Source organism: Panicum virgatum, chromosome 3N, assembly GCF_016808335.1.
Source record: "Panicum virgatum strain AP13 chromosome 3N, P.virgatum_v5, whole genome shotgun sequence".
Classification (NCBI taxonomy): Eukaryota; Viridiplantae; Streptophyta; class Magnoliopsida; order Poales; family Poaceae; genus Panicum; species Panicum virgatum.
Genome location: NC_053147.1, coordinates 54,655,617 through 54,670,777, shown reverse-complemented (window position 1 = coordinate 54,670,777; position 15,161 = coordinate 54,655,617). Strand labels below are relative to the sequence as shown.

The 15,161-nt window shown below is 46.5% G+C and overlaps 1 protein-coding gene across 1 annotated transcript; it reads left to right on the top strand.

The window, feature by feature from the left end:
• Positions 1–11,393: 11,393 nt before the first annotated feature.
• Positions 11,394–13,339, top strand: LOC120666211 (transcription termination factor MTERF15, mitochondrial-like). Its single transcript, XM_039945996.1, has one exon. It carries the CDS (start codon positions 11,453–11,455, stop codon positions 12,446–12,448), a length of 996 nt encoding a protein of 331 aa, XP_039801930.1. The 5' UTR covers positions 11,394–11,452; the 3' UTR covers positions 12,449–13,339.
• The last annotated feature ends 1,822 nt before the right edge of the window (positions 13,340–15,161 follow it).

The following is a 15,161-nucleotide window of genomic DNA, read 5'->3' as shown; positions in this document are numbered from 1 at the left end:
ACACTATTATTGTGACTTCGACAAAAGGACTCTTAACCGAGACCTGCCACTTGCCCAGAGTGATATGCATGGAACAATGCTTACTTTACAAAGTTTCACTGCCTGTGGAGGTCACTAAGCTTGCGGTGAAGCGTTGGGCGCTAATGGTGCACTGAGAGCTTTGCGTAGGGCCCGGCACTCGAAGGTCGAGTGCATGCCCTTTGGATGCCATCTGCATCGATCGTGGAGGGCTCGGTTGAAGCGTTCCGCAGCAGAAGCTGCTTTCGCACGACGCTGATCACGGGAGGTTCCCTGAGAGTCAGCATTGGTGTGAAGGCGCTTCCATGGGGGGCTTAAGTAGTCATTGGGGATGCGGTAATTGGAAGTGGGGCTATATGCCTCCATATCCTCCCGCTCTTGTCTTTTGGAGATAATCACACTGCGGCCATCCTGCCCGATGTTGATGACGTTGTGGAGATCGCTGTTGGAGTAGTTGTACGAGTGGCCACGATGTTGTTGGCGCCTACCAACGTCACCCGGCGATGACGCCCGCAGACGCCAAGTTTGGGGTGGCAATATTTCATGAACCACGAATAAATCCGTAAGCGCACGGAATACTGCTGTGGCATTTTACCCGGGAGTATACTGGGGTGTCATTTATATTTCCGCAAGGAAGGCGATGAGTGAGAGAGTATATAGATTAGTTAGTGAGCTTCATCTAGATTGGATATTCTCATGCATAAATAGGGGTAAGATAATAACATGGTAGGAGGTAGTGTGACACACACACGACTACTCTCTTGAATAAAAGAATAAAGATTACTCTAGGCCGGGAGCAAGGTAAAAGTCAGAGCTCGAGTCAGCTGTGCTAGGCTAGCTATATCTACACTTTCTCATTAGTTAGCTTGTCAGAGATTAAACTACACAATAGGGAGATCGCTATCGAAGTAACGGGAGGAGCCCGTATACCCCGGCGACTTTATGTACCTCCTACCCCCATACCGAACGTGGAGGATTACGAAAAGGCTCGGACAGGGCTGTCACCACCTGCCGGCTACCTCTACAAACCGTGGGTATAGTTGACATCCAGCAACTCTTAGCTAATCTAGACACCATGTCTACACTAGTAAGGGATACTCTAGTGTCCCGCGCGGAGCCCCCACCCTCCTGATGGACAGACATCACACTAGAGCAATCATACGAATACTGGAGCAGTTGATAGAGTTCTGAGAACAAAAGACTAACTATCTCCAGCACAGGGCAATTATGCAATGAGATCATTGAATAATAATGCAACCATAACAAGAAGCATATAACTGACAACTCAGAATATACTTCAAATAGATATCGGTAACCATAGTCTAATTCTATTACAAACGACTGAATATTACAAGAGAGAGCTAGAGATGAACCCATACCAGACTCTCGAGCAACTCCGGCGACTCGAAGACTCCTAGACTTCTCCTAAACTCCACTAAGCCTAAAGACTATGCAAGGAATGCAAGAGAGATGAGTGAAGTGAGATGTGTGTGTGTGTCCTATTCTCTACACCCCCCTTGTATTTATAGGAGGGAGCCACCGGCTGCAGCACCCAAAACCGACCTAGAGGAGCATCCTGGAGGCGACACGTGGCGAAGTTGAGGCGGTGGGGCCCATGGGCCTGGTTGGCCGACAATAGGGTCGGCCGGCCTGCCCTGGCCGCCAACCGCCCCCAACCGCTGGGGGTCGGGCTTGCCTGGGCTTCTTGTTGTCCTAAAGTTGAGGTACGGCCTGTCTCATCTTGGTTTGCTTCAGTTCTTGGGCTTCACTTGGTCCATTTGAGCCTGAATCGGTACTCTGATATTTTCTGTGATTTTCTGCTAGGCCATAGTGTGCTTGCAACCTGCATATTAGCTCAAAAACACAACTTGCATATTCTAGAAGGTAAAGTGTGGTTTAGGGACTTTATTGAATATAAGTGCGTGTAAGAAATGCAAACTCTCATGATTTTCTGATCGAGTTGACGCCTGGAAATGGTCGTTAGTAAGCGTCAACAAGTGTTCTTGGTGACGTTCCGCTACACGTTGGCGTCGTAGGGCTCGCTTCTGATTGCGAATCCTACGATGCTCATAGAGATCTTCCTCCACTTGCTCATCTTCCAATTGGACAGTAACTGTCACAATTGGTGGAGCGAAGGGAGGGTTTTGGGTGATACTGGCCTTGATTTCCGTAGTCGTTATTGGGCTTGTATCCATGTTGTCAGAGAGGTATTCATCAAAATTGTCGGAGATGCGCACCATGAGAACTTCTTGGCACAAATCTTCGATGTCTTGTCTGCCTTCAGCTTTCAGCAGATCTAATAGAGCGCCCTCTTAGAATGGGAGCTCAACGGTCAGAAGATCAGAGATCTCGATGGACCGATTATGGAGCCCCTTCTTTTCCCAGCGCACCGTTCTACCTTCCGGTGTTGAATATATGACTAGGGTTGAAGTAGAGTCCTGATCAATTTGGACGCCCTTGTTCGAGTCGACTTCGGCTTGGGTAGCCATGGGAGTTGTTATGGAACCTTGTTCTTTTCCAAGTTGGAGTAGTTCATCAAGATCCTCTCCCCAATCAGAGGAGGACTCGGATTCATTCAAACCATGGATTTTTTAAAACGTGTGTTTTCATTCATCCAATGATTGTACGATTGAATTGGCGTTAATCCTTTAGGTTCCTCCATCCACTGCTTGTCGAATATCGAGTAGTTTGACCCTTGTGGTGGTTGGGTTTTGCTTGTAGCTGCCCGATTCAACCCAGAGATAGGGTCACCCAACCGAGCAAGTCGGGGGTTGTTCTTCTTAGGTTCTCGGTGGTTATTTGAATGCAGTTGAGAATTCTTCTTTTCCTTCTTGAGTTTTGCTTGCTGCCAGAGGGCATAGACCATATGGGGTGGATTGCACATTGCCTCCATGAACAAGTCGACGTCATCTGTCCAATCCTCAAGATCGTCAAAGGGTTCTAAGTTGTCAAGGCTTTCCATGAAATCATCAAAGTCCTGATCAAACAAAGGATCAGAAAATTGGCAAGCGGTTCATGGGGTCTTGCTGCAAGACAGATTTTACGAACTAGCCTGATCAGTCCCTGAGATAGGCTTTCCCAACCGATCAAGTCGGGGGTTGGCCTCTATGAACAAGTCAATGCTTTTTGTAGTCTCCGACATGGAGAGTGTCTTCTGCCATCTTGATACAATCAACGAGCGAAGAACCAACCTGATTGAGCCCAGAGAAGATGTCTCCCATCCGATCACATCGTGGGTTTGGCTCCTCTGGGTTTGATGTGTCTTGAAATGTTGGAGAGCAGATTCAGCAAGTTCAATGCACCCAGTGATGGTCTGCGAGACTCGTTCTACTCCGTTGAGTAGTTCAGAGTTGCTGGTCCTTGGGCGCTTTATTGACTTGAGATATGCCATGTATTTTCCGATCGAGTCGAAAATTTGAAAATCTTCGAAATCGGGGATAACATCCGGCTCGACTGACTTGCTAGTGCAAGCTAGAGCTGGGACGTTCCACGCGAAATCCGAAGTGGGAGCAGGTGAAGCTTGAGTTGGAGCCATCTCGTCGAGTTTGTTGGATCAGTCAGCGAGTTGATCTTCCTTCTTGGTGGTAGCCTCTGGCTCCTTGGGGGTGATCAGGTGACCAGTATAGCCACTCGATCCGTTGGCGGTGCAGACCCAAGAGCCAAAGACTAGAGTTGTGCCTTCAGGCGCGGTGTTGGAGTCGTCGAAATTGGCCATCGAGTTCGCCAATTGATCCGCCGAAGCCCCTACCTGGCGCGTTAGCTGTTGGTGTTTAGCCGCCAAGTCTGCCAAGGGATACCCCAAGGCAGTAGATTTGTAGATAGGGGTTCGCCAAAGTCTGGAACTGATGGTGTAAGGAACACAAAGCTTTAGACAGGTTCGGGCCGCGAGATGCGTAATACCCTACGTCCTGTTTTTTTTTTGTATTGCCTTAGATGAGATTATGTTTCGAGGGTTCCCTGCCTGCCCTTATATAGTCTGGGGGATAGGGTTACATGGAAATCCTAGCCGAATACTACCTAAGGAGTCCTACCCGATGTCTATCGGGTAGTTTTCTTCTATTCGACTAGTTCTACTCCTATTCGTGTAGTTATAATATGATAAGGTACAACCATGCGCTATCCCTTATTCTAGAACATTCTACTCCTGTGAGTAGTTCCGCTGTCCCGGGTCTGATACGGGTTGCATACCCGAATTTTCCGAATTAAATTCGGGTTTCTCAAAGTTATACCCGAAATAGAGATTGGGTATTTCGGGATCAGTTCGGGTTTCAGATTCGGGATATTATGCCTAGAGCTAGTATTAGCTCCTTAATTTCATGGCATTCTCAACTGATAGATATCTATGAGCAACAACCATGAAGATCAACAGCTCATACAGGACAACCTGCGGCAACTACAGATTGATATCCAACCGCTGCAAACAACTCTGCCAAAGATGCATGATCTTATAGAGCGTCTTGGGCGGCAAATCCATAAGAAAAAATAACTCGACTGGAGGGACGATGCCCCGCCGTATTTCAATAAGAGGAAGCAATCGGCTTCCCGGTCGAGAAAACCTTTTGAACCCAGGCCACGCCAGCGAGGGAGATTTTTTAACCTCAGTCTGAAATTCGCTCCCATGAGGAGTTGAACTCAGAACCTTAAGAGTGCTACTGGAGGCACCTAACCAATTCAGTTAGAGACCCATTCGCTGGCAAATCCATAAGAAACCAGCAGCCGAACTCCTACTGCATATCAAGGATGCTATTTATGATGCTTGATGAGTTTAACTACTATGAGCTCAAAGTGAAAGTTGAGGGGAAGGCGAATGAATGGCAATGCTTGCTTTCACTTCATTAATTCATTAATAGTGTCATTCATTCTTCATGGAAACATCAACAGATTGAAGGAAAGCCAGCATAATAACGGGCAGGAATGGCAAAGGTTCTGCGCACCATTGTCAAACACACTGCCAAAACCATTAGGCGCTTGTTGAGAATGGATCTGGATTTGAAATTCATGTTTAACTTAAGGTTCGGATTGATAGTGCTAGCTTTAGAAAAGTAGATGGTGAGGGTAACGGCTGTATTTGTCATACGAACCAAAGATGATACAGGGTGGCATGGTTATCAGGATGAAAGATGGCGATTTAGGAAGGCAGGGGCATGGCAGCCAATAAGGGGCCGTTAGTTGTGGTTTTGGGCCTCTTTGGCCAGGCTTCCGCCGGCTCTGGCTCCGGCACTGCAGTGCACTGTAGCACGAAGCTGGGGAAGCTAGGAAACAGACCGGCTGCTCCGGTTATGTCAGGGAGAGAAGTAGAGGAGAGAGAAAAATGGATTTGATAAACAGTTCCGCTACAGTGATGTTGGAGCCGAAGCCGTCCAAAACTATACCAAACAGGGTCTAAGACTGGCTTTGGCTTCAGCTTCAAAAACACTGTATCACACTATAGCGGACTGTTACAGCACTGTTTATTGAAGCCCTCACATACGGCTTCACCTACCGTCAACGTGAGGCGAGTGAGAAATCGGTGAAGTCAGATTTTATTGCCTTTACACGGCTCTGCTAAGGGCCCGTTTGGCACCGCTTCTACCAGCTTCAGCTTCATCAACTGCGGCACTGTGCATCACTGTTGATCCCTGTAGCATGAAGCCAACACGGGAGTCGAGGCGGAGAAATGAACTAGCACAGTGTAGCACAGTAGTGAAGCTGGAGAAGCTAGGAGAATGTGGCTTCATCAGCTTTGCTACAGTACTGAAGCTGAAGCAGCACGAATCATTGCCAAATAGGCCAACTACAAGGTTGCTACAGTCACGAAGCTGAAACTATCTTTTTTTAAGCCTCTTATCTAGATACAGCTTTAGAATCTGTTCATACATGCACGTACTTCCACTCTACACATGCACACCTCACTCACACCCTACATATAAAAACAAACCTACAAATACACTCAGATCTAGAAACCGCGTCCCTCTTAAGATTACTGGATGACTCCGTAGGCGACGGGCACTTTCCAATTCCTTTGTAACTCCACGTGTGAGAGGATACAGACTTCATCTGAAAATTATTAAAAGAAATACTATTCATAGGTGTGAATCTGCTCGAACACGGGCGGCAAGCACTCCATCGACCCGGCTCACCAACGCTCTACGCGCGCGCTCGTGAAGCCGAAGCTGTCGGATTTTTTTTATTTTTAACCTTTTTTAATAATATTTTAATTTTAACCTGCTATGGATTTTATTTACACGGTATAGCCCGTTTGGTCGCGTCAGGTGTAGTGGCGCGACAAGTAGCCTCTGTCGCGCCATCCCGCTTGGCGCGATAGGGCTGCCAAGCTGGCGGTGGTGAGCAGTGGCCCGCCACGCAGACTGGTGACGTGTACGCCTGTCGCGCCAGGCAGGGTGGCGCGACAGGCGCAACATCCTGGGCCCGCGCCGGCCCCCTCCTCCCCCACCCTCCCTTTCTCCTTCCTCCAGACCGAGCCCGGCGGCTTGTTCCTGCCGCCGCCGGCGACCCCCCCCCCCAGATCCCCCAAATCCGTCGTTTTAGAGGGTGAAAATGGGGGGAAACGTTCCGGCCCCTCCCCCGAAGGTATTGCCCTCATTCTCCCTTCGATTTTCCTTGCGCATTGCTAGATTTTAGTGGTTTTTGTTGATTAGGGTTAGCTTTTTGATTTGAAGATATATGTTGTATATGGTAGTATGCTCATAAATGGATGTTTAGGTGATACTCAGTTGCTTCTCTGCTCCCGAATTTAACGAGAGGAATGACTTGCATGTCTCAAATATTATATTTGTTAGGGTTAAGTAGTGGCAATGAGAGTATTAGTCGGAGTAATGCAAGGCAAAAAATAAGAGAACTAGTGAAAGAAATGGGGTATGACATCTTTGGGCTCCATTGTAGTTATGACGGAGTTGCACTAATGATTTTTTTGTATGGAATGACTTTAGAATCATAATGTTTTTTTTGGAATAATGGATAATAGGCTCCATACTAGTATGGAATGCCTTTAGAATCACAATGCCATAAATAGTTGTGTAGTTCCTAAGATTTAATTCCATTAGTTCGAGAATATGCTTGAGGACATGCAATTGTTGGTACTAATGAAGCTTCGTTTCGCCTATGCAGGATGGCTCATCCAATGTTCCCCCTACTGGAGATGTTCTATGACTCCAAGCACCGCACACACGTAATAGCTGACGAAGGGGAAGTAAGTGTTCTTTTGCAAAATATATGTGCATGAAGTGAACATGGCTTAAACCGATACTGACACAATTGTATGTTCCCGTTTCAGGTGCTGCAGCCCCTCCGTGCACGTACTCACTCGCCTCTCCGATGGGATGAGCGGTACGTGCCGTACTTGCGCCGGGCTAGGTTGCTGCCTTTGGCTCGAGTTATGTGCGCGGGTCTGCCAGTGATGGATGCACCCCTTCTTACTGCTTTTGTTGACCGTTGGAGGCCGGAAACACATAGCTTCCACCTTCCTTGCGGTGAAGTGTCCATAACTCTACAAGATGTGGCAATGATTCTTGGACTACCTCTGGAGGGAAATGCAGTAACTGGCATGATACAGAGTGATGGATGGAGGGATTTGGTTCAGGCGCAGGTTGGGATTCGTCCACCAGAACCGCCAGAGGGAGTGAAGGATAGAAAGACCTCAGGGGTGAGCTCGGCTTGGCTAAAGGAAAATTTCAACCATTGCCCCCAAGGAGCACCTCAAGAACTTGTAGAGCGCCATGGGTGTGGCACCTCTTTGGAGGCTTCTTGTTTCCGGATGGTTCGGGCAACACTATATCATGGATGGTACTACCTATTCTTGGTCAGCAGTGGGAAAACATTGCACAGTACAGCTGGGGGTCAGCAACACTTGCTTGGTTGTACCGACAACTTTGTGATGCATGTCGGCGGGTTGCAAGAGACTCAAACCTAGGAGGGTGTGCCTATCTATTGCAAATTTGGATTTGGAAAAGGTTTCTAGTATGTCGGCCATACCGTGGTGAATTAGAGGTACATACGATGACGTTAAGCAAAGTTTGATTAATATTACTATAACTTGTGTTTGTAACCCATTTGTGGTTATTTTTTGTAGCCTTGGCCGCACCATGACCCAGAATCAAGGCCGACAGTTGCTTATTGCTGGAAGAATGTGGGAGCAGTTAGAGGGGACCCTACGCGCCGCTACATGCACTACATGGATGACCTTGACTGCCTCACGCAAAATCAAGTACTCACTCCTGAAGCATCTCCTAACATGTAGCTGCATTGTTTTGTGCGAATTAGTTGTCATGATCACTATTGCTGCAGATCTTTTGGACACCCTACGATAGAGACGAGCTCGAGAACTTGGGCCTCAGCGACATGTGCACACGAGATGAGGAATTATGGAGGAGTGTTGTTCCTTTGATTTACTTCTTCGCCGTCGAGCTCCACCTGCCCTACCGTGTGAAAAGACAATTCGGTCGTCTACAAGACTTCCCCCCCCCCCAGAAGCTATTTCGACCTCCCAAGCTTTGCATAGGTGCAACAACAATTTTTGTCAAACTCACTTTGAATTATTATTGATTCCTCACCCGCGGCAACCCCTTATATATCAACTACATATTTGTTGCAGAATTGACAGGAAGAAAAGATACACTGAAAATGACTGGCGTGTGAAACACGCGGTTCCTCTTGGATAGTGGGAGCAAAGGCATAGGATGAACCCTGATTCCGGTCCAGTGCATAGGCACAACCATTACAAGGACTATCTTCGGTGGCTACATTCAGTGTCAAGAGTTTCAATCAAGCCTCCACGCTCCACTGAGCCTATAAAGGATCGCGAGGACACCGATGATGATGATGACATCGTCGACGAGCACGATGATATCACTCGCTCAGGAGTTCAGCCGGAGAGGGCCCCTTTGCAAAACTACATGGTATGTCATGCACTAAGTTCTTGTAAGACTTCTTTTGTACATTGTTGTTTCCATTTCATGTTGTACTAATTTAGTCGTTTCAGGCACACCAACTCGGCTGGCTAGCTAACGAGGCTGGTGTCGCAATGGCACATGCTAGCCAAGGAGGAAACGGTGGGGGACACCTACGGGCGTTTGCCGAGGTTAGTAAGCCATCCTTTGGTTGACTCTATAACATGTCTCTCAAAATACATTAGGAGTAGCGTATCCGTCTATCTTGCAGAGAGTCCGCCGTAGTTGCAAGTGGATGGCCGCAAAGCTCAACTGCATTGCTAGGCCGGACGAGGCATTCGCCCATGGCCCACAAGCTGCAGGAACTTCAAGTGCACATGCCGCTTCTTCGAGCAGGCGGACGCCTATTCACTAAGGTCAAGAGACCGCCAGAACCCCTTCTCGTTCGACCTCTAGAACGGGTTCCCGTGCTGCTTCGAGGGGGAAAGGTATTCAATCACCCCAAGAATCCGAGGAGTCTGACGCACAACGTGACTCAGTAGAGGAGGACTCAGACTTTGAGGTCATTGGGATGTCACAGATGTTCGATGCTCCTCCAGGCACGCAGACACAGGGGGAATCTAGCCAGGTAACTAAACTTAGTCTCAATTTGTTTGGAAAAACAATACGATAATGATCCCTGCGGCATGCTAAGTTCAATAATCCTGTTCAATAATCCCGTGCAGGCCGTGCAGACTCCGGCTCCTCCACGTCAACAACGTTGTGGCCATGACCGGACCGACGTTGGTAGCGCCAATGTTGTGCCCACGGAGCCTGGACGCGCACGACGCCACAATGAACCGTTCAGCCCTCCAGAACAACGTCGTCGCCGCCGCTAGAAGGCCGCCGTCAACCTATTCATATTTGTAATGACCCTCAACATTAGAATTTGTGATGGACTATTTGTGCATGTGATGGTCTAGTAATGCTTGTGAAGGACCATTTGTGCTTGTGAAGGACTATTTGTGCTCGTGTTAAACTTATTGTGCTTCTAGCTTTGTGACAAACTATGTGTGCTTGTGTAAAAGTATTTGTGCTCGTATTAAGTAATTTGGGCAGGTAGAACAGTCAATTTAAGCTCTGGACTGACAAAATCTCTAGAAATGATGTTGGTAAGCTCACCAGTTTTTCCTTTGCTCCTTGAGTATACCGATTTCTGTTTTCTCTTACATTCGTGCAGCTACTCCAGTTTTTTTAATAAAAAAATTAAAAGATATATCATCTTGCCAGCTATCTAAGCCAATCAAGGGTGGTGAGGCACATGAACTAGGTTTGGTTGATGCCTTAGCTTCTCCTAATGATTTGGTGAATACTGCTCGTCAATGGGCTTTGGATATATATGAACTTAGGAGGCCATGGATCAAAAGTCTTTACAAGACTGACAAGCTAGAACCTCTTGGAGAGGCTAGGGAAATTCTGAAGTTTGCCAGAGCTCAAGCTCAAAAGCAAGCAGCTAATCTTCACCACCCACTTGTTTGTATTGATGTCGTTGAAGAAGGCATATTAGGTGGTGGACTTATGGGTTCAGGAATTGCAACCGCAATGATATTAAGTAACTATCCTGTGGTACTTAAATAAGTAAATGAAAAGTTTCTAAATGCTGGAATTGACAGAATAGTATTTTTCAAAAGTCAAAACACATATAGTATTTGACAATATTCTATGATGGGTATCCTTATTATTTTTGTAGAATGTGTCATGGTTGATTCACTGGACGATGTGTACAGTCAAATATTTATATTTATATAGGTATGAATTCTCAACAGAAAAAAATATTATTAGCAATATCGAAAACGTGCAGTAATTCGTAGCTTATATTTTCTATTCAAACGGATAAGGGGATATTGCACTAGGTTTTGGCACATCTAGGATTGTCAACTCACAATCCATCCCAATTAGAGATGGTAAAAGATTTTAAAATTTAATCTAAATAATTTAAGAATTGGATTTTAAAAAAATTAGATTTTAATTTTATATAATTTTAAATTAAAAATATATAAGGATCAAATTGTAGTGGGACCAGAATCCGAGCGCTGAAAGTTGTGTTTAAACTTTGACCACTAGTCAGTTTTGTTTTCAGTTTTGTTTTACAAAGGTCCTGTTTGGTTACGTTGCGCTACTCGTGCTACAAAAAGAATCTTACTTGTATGGAGTACTAAACGAAATTTATTTGCAAAACCTTTTCACGGATGGGTGCAACTTTTTGCGATAAATCTAATGATAGTAATTAACCGATGATTGGTTACAGTAATGTATAGCAACCATCCTCTAATCATGCGATCAAAGGTTTTATTAGATTTGTCTCGCGAAGTAGCGTAGAAATTATAGAGTTAATTTTGTAAACTGTTTTTATTTAATACCCTAATTATTAGTAAAAAAATTTTGGTGGGGTCAGAGAGTCTCCCTGTTCCCCAGAGTCCCAGAGAATTTTTTTTTTAGTACAGTCCCAGTCTCCCAGAGACCACTTTGCGCAGCCGCGCATCTTCCTCGCCGCCGCCGCCGCCGGCGGCATGGCTCGCGCTCTCCAGGCCCTCCGTCGCCGCCGCCACCTCCACCAGATCCTCCCGAGCCCCGCCCCGCTCTCCACCTCCACCTCGTCTCCGGACCCCCGCGAGCTGCCCCGCATCGACCGCATCCTAAACAGCCCTCCCGCCACCGCCGCCGGCCAACCCTCTCAGCTCCCACAACATCCACGCGCGGCCGCTACCCCCACCAGCCTGCACCACCTCCTCCACCGCGCCGCCGGCCTGACCGCTGCGGAGTCCGCCTCCCTCCTCCGCGGCCTCCCGGGTGCCCACGCCCACCCCCGCCTGGGCCGCCTCCTCCAGGAGCTCGCCGGTCTCCGCCTCCCGGGTGGCGAAATCAAGGCCGCCCTGGCGTCCGACCCGGAGGGGCTCCTCTCCATGGACCCCGGCGAGCCGTCCCGCCTCCTTGAGCTCCTCCGCGACCTCCGGTGCCGGAAGGCAGTCAAGGAGCAGGTCCTCGCCCACGGCGCGCTCAGCGCCGCCGTCGCCGCCCGGCGGCGGGTGGAGCTCCTGCACGCGCGCGGGCTCACCCGCCACGACGCCCTGCGCGTGCTCGCCGCCGAGCCGCGCGCGATGCTGTATTCCCCGGAGGACGTGGAGAGGAAGGTGGAGTTCTTGGTGGACACGATGGGGTTCGAGGTCGGGTGGCTGGTGCAGTACCCGGAGTTCCTGGGGGTGAACCTCGACAAGTGGATCATCCCGCGGCACAATGTGGTGGAGCACTTGAAATCCGTCGGCGGGCTCGGGGACCCTGTTGAGATGAAGCACTATGTGAGGCTGAGTCGCAGGAGGTTCTACAACATGTTTGTCAAGCCGTACCCGGAATGCGAGAGGATTTTTGGGGGCCTGGTCAGGGAGAGGGAGGAAATGGTGAAGCGGCGGCACCCGACGGGGCTCTGGAAGCTGTTTACACCGGCGAAGCATGAGCGTACTCAGGAGGAGGTGACGAACATGAAACTTCTTGTGGGGTCACTTCGTTAGGTATGTTATGATCCTGGGAATACCAATTCGCTCGAATGCGGAATGCCACATGCCTTGAGCTAACTATGATTGAGCCAAGAAGAGCTGGTTGAGAAATTCATGGTCAAGGGAACTTGTCAAGGAGACAAGACTACAGGTGGTATTGTGAAAGGATAGAGGTTTAATTGAGATGACTGTTTGCAGACAGAAAATGACAGTTGTTGTGAATGGACATGAACGCATTGGGTATTCTCAAATATGTCCTAGTGACGCGTCCCACCACAGATCAGAAGATTAAAATCCTTTCTTAGAGGTGTAATTTTGGTTATAGCGGCTCACCATAGTATGCTGATCCGAGCAAAGCGGGTAACAAATTCAGGAAAGCTGGCTGCTGATGCAATGATTATCTCAAGGTATGAATAAATGGATTGAGCAGCAGAAGCTCATAACTTTTCTTTTTTGAATTTATGATCATCAGAACATTATGCTGAGAAGTTAAGTATGCTAACTTGGTACCCAAAAGTTTTCTTCTGCATGCATTGGGGCCATTTGTTAGTTCACAGACATTTCACTGCTTTTGATTTTTATCATTATGTATTTACCTTTCCTGTATGTTCAGCATTAGTTTGAGTTATGGGCTTTGAGTACATCTTTTTTGAAAAAAAAAAATCTTCCATTCACATTCGTTCACCTTTATGGGCATTTTACAGGTGCATTTTAACATAACAGTTTAAGAGTTTGTTGTTTAGTCCACGTAATGTTTTCACACATCCAAACTCTTTATGTATTAGGTTATTGTTTTCATTGGAAATTAGTTTTATGGTAGCTATTTCCAATGAGGGATGTATACTTAGACAATATGTATGAGATTCAGAGCTTTTGAATTGTACAAATTGTGTGGTACATGCCTCATTCATTATGTGAACTAGAAATTTCAACCTCTTTTTTTTTGCCAACAGTAATAAGCAATAATTGTTTGTTACATTCATTTACCTTGATGTAATTTGAGTTTGCAGGTGGATTTTATCTTTCTTTAGGACATGTTAAGATGTTTACTTAGGTACTTAAATTTAAGATGTTGGCAGGTCTTTTCCATTTTTAATATTCTAGTGTCATGGAGATTTTGTTGTAAGTACAGTGTACTATTTTGGATAAGACATTAGCCTGTTTCACTTGAGGAAAATTATTGGTGCAACGACTGACTTTACTGTCGCTTCAGCCCACATCGCTGGCTTCAGGATAAGGAAACCTGGTGGTTGTTTAACCAACTGAATTAAAAGTCGAAGAACAACAGATATTCCAGCATTTCTACCATGCTATAAACAAACAAACTGTGGTACATAGCGAACCTCCCATCTTTCTTCTCCTTCCGCCTAAATTCCTGTCAGTGAACCTTTAAACCTCCTAATTTTATTTTCTATTTTCATGTGAACAACGTTTCTTTTTTATTTCTCTACGAATACTAGTTGTAAATGTCCAGTCCTTAGTCTTATCAGTCCTCTCTGGACTGATGCATCTTGGATCTCCATTTTTCCTTCATGTTTTGCCAGTTAGATGATTCCTGCTAGCAAGTAGAAAGAACATACAGTCAGTGAAGTTTGGCTCACATAAAAATAGATACCTTTAAATGTTGTTTGTCTTTTTCCTGTTTATTCTTCCCTGTGACTTCTCTAGAAAGCCAGGAGCTCCCTTCCACAGCCATAAGCATGTGATTTGATGTCGGCATGGCATTTTATTGCCCAAGTTGAAAATTGCCTTCTTAGTTCATTTGCAAGAAAATTGTGCCTGAACTTCAAAAGTAAACAGAAGGTTAGACTTTTGGTCGATGGTAGACGCATCATTGTGGACAATGATCCACTACTCTTTTTCGATGATGGGCTGCTATGAAAGAGCAGACTTGCTGTCCTTTAGAATCAGACAAGTCAGAGAAGTGGTTGTATCCGCAAAAGAAAGGTGTTTGGAAATGAAGATGACTCCACTGTGCATAGACATGGTGCTTTTAGGCTCTCTGTTTCATCTATCAAGCACTGAACCAGTGCATGGTAATCCTCTTCAAAAGAAAGGTGTTTGGGGATGAAGATAACTCCACTGTGCATAGCCATGGTGCTTTTGGCCTTAGGCTCTCTGTTTCTTCTATCAAGCACTGAACCAGCGCATGGTAATCCTCTTCAGCTCTATTCTGTTCATAACAATTACTCCCTCCGTCCCGCTTTAACAGTCGCTAGAAAAGCGTGCCTGTGAGGGGAATCCCTTTTCCCCGGCGACAATAAAATCGGGACAGAGGGAGTACATCTCATCGTTGATTTTTTTTATGTATTTTACCATGCAATAGGCCTAAGATGCTACAGGGAATAAAAAGCAACTCCAACATCAGGTGCAATAACTCAAGTGATTAGCTCACTTTTCTTTTGAACTTGACGACCCTTGTGACATCCCGGCCTAACAAGGATGAATTTGAGCTCACTAGTGACCCGAGTGTGAGTAGCATGACATATGTGTTGGGAGCTGTCCCACCTTGCTAGTTGAGAGTGAGTCTCACCAACATATAAACCCAAATGACAAGTGCATTTCAATCCCCGGGTTAACCCTTTTACGCAAAGCGATGATGAAAGCGTAAGCGGGGTTGGTGTGAGTGCGTGTTTTACTCAATGTGCAGAGTAGAACTTAGTTACTAAATAAATTGCTAGTTACTAACTAGGTATGTACTTCTTTCCACTGGAAGAGAGTAGGCACC

Bases quoted from the DNA above. Each gene is read 5' to 3' on its own strand.
- LOC120666211 (XM_039945996.1), top strand. From the start codon at position 11,453: ATGGCTCGCGCTCTCCAGGCCCTCCGTCGCCGCCGCCACCTCCACCAG.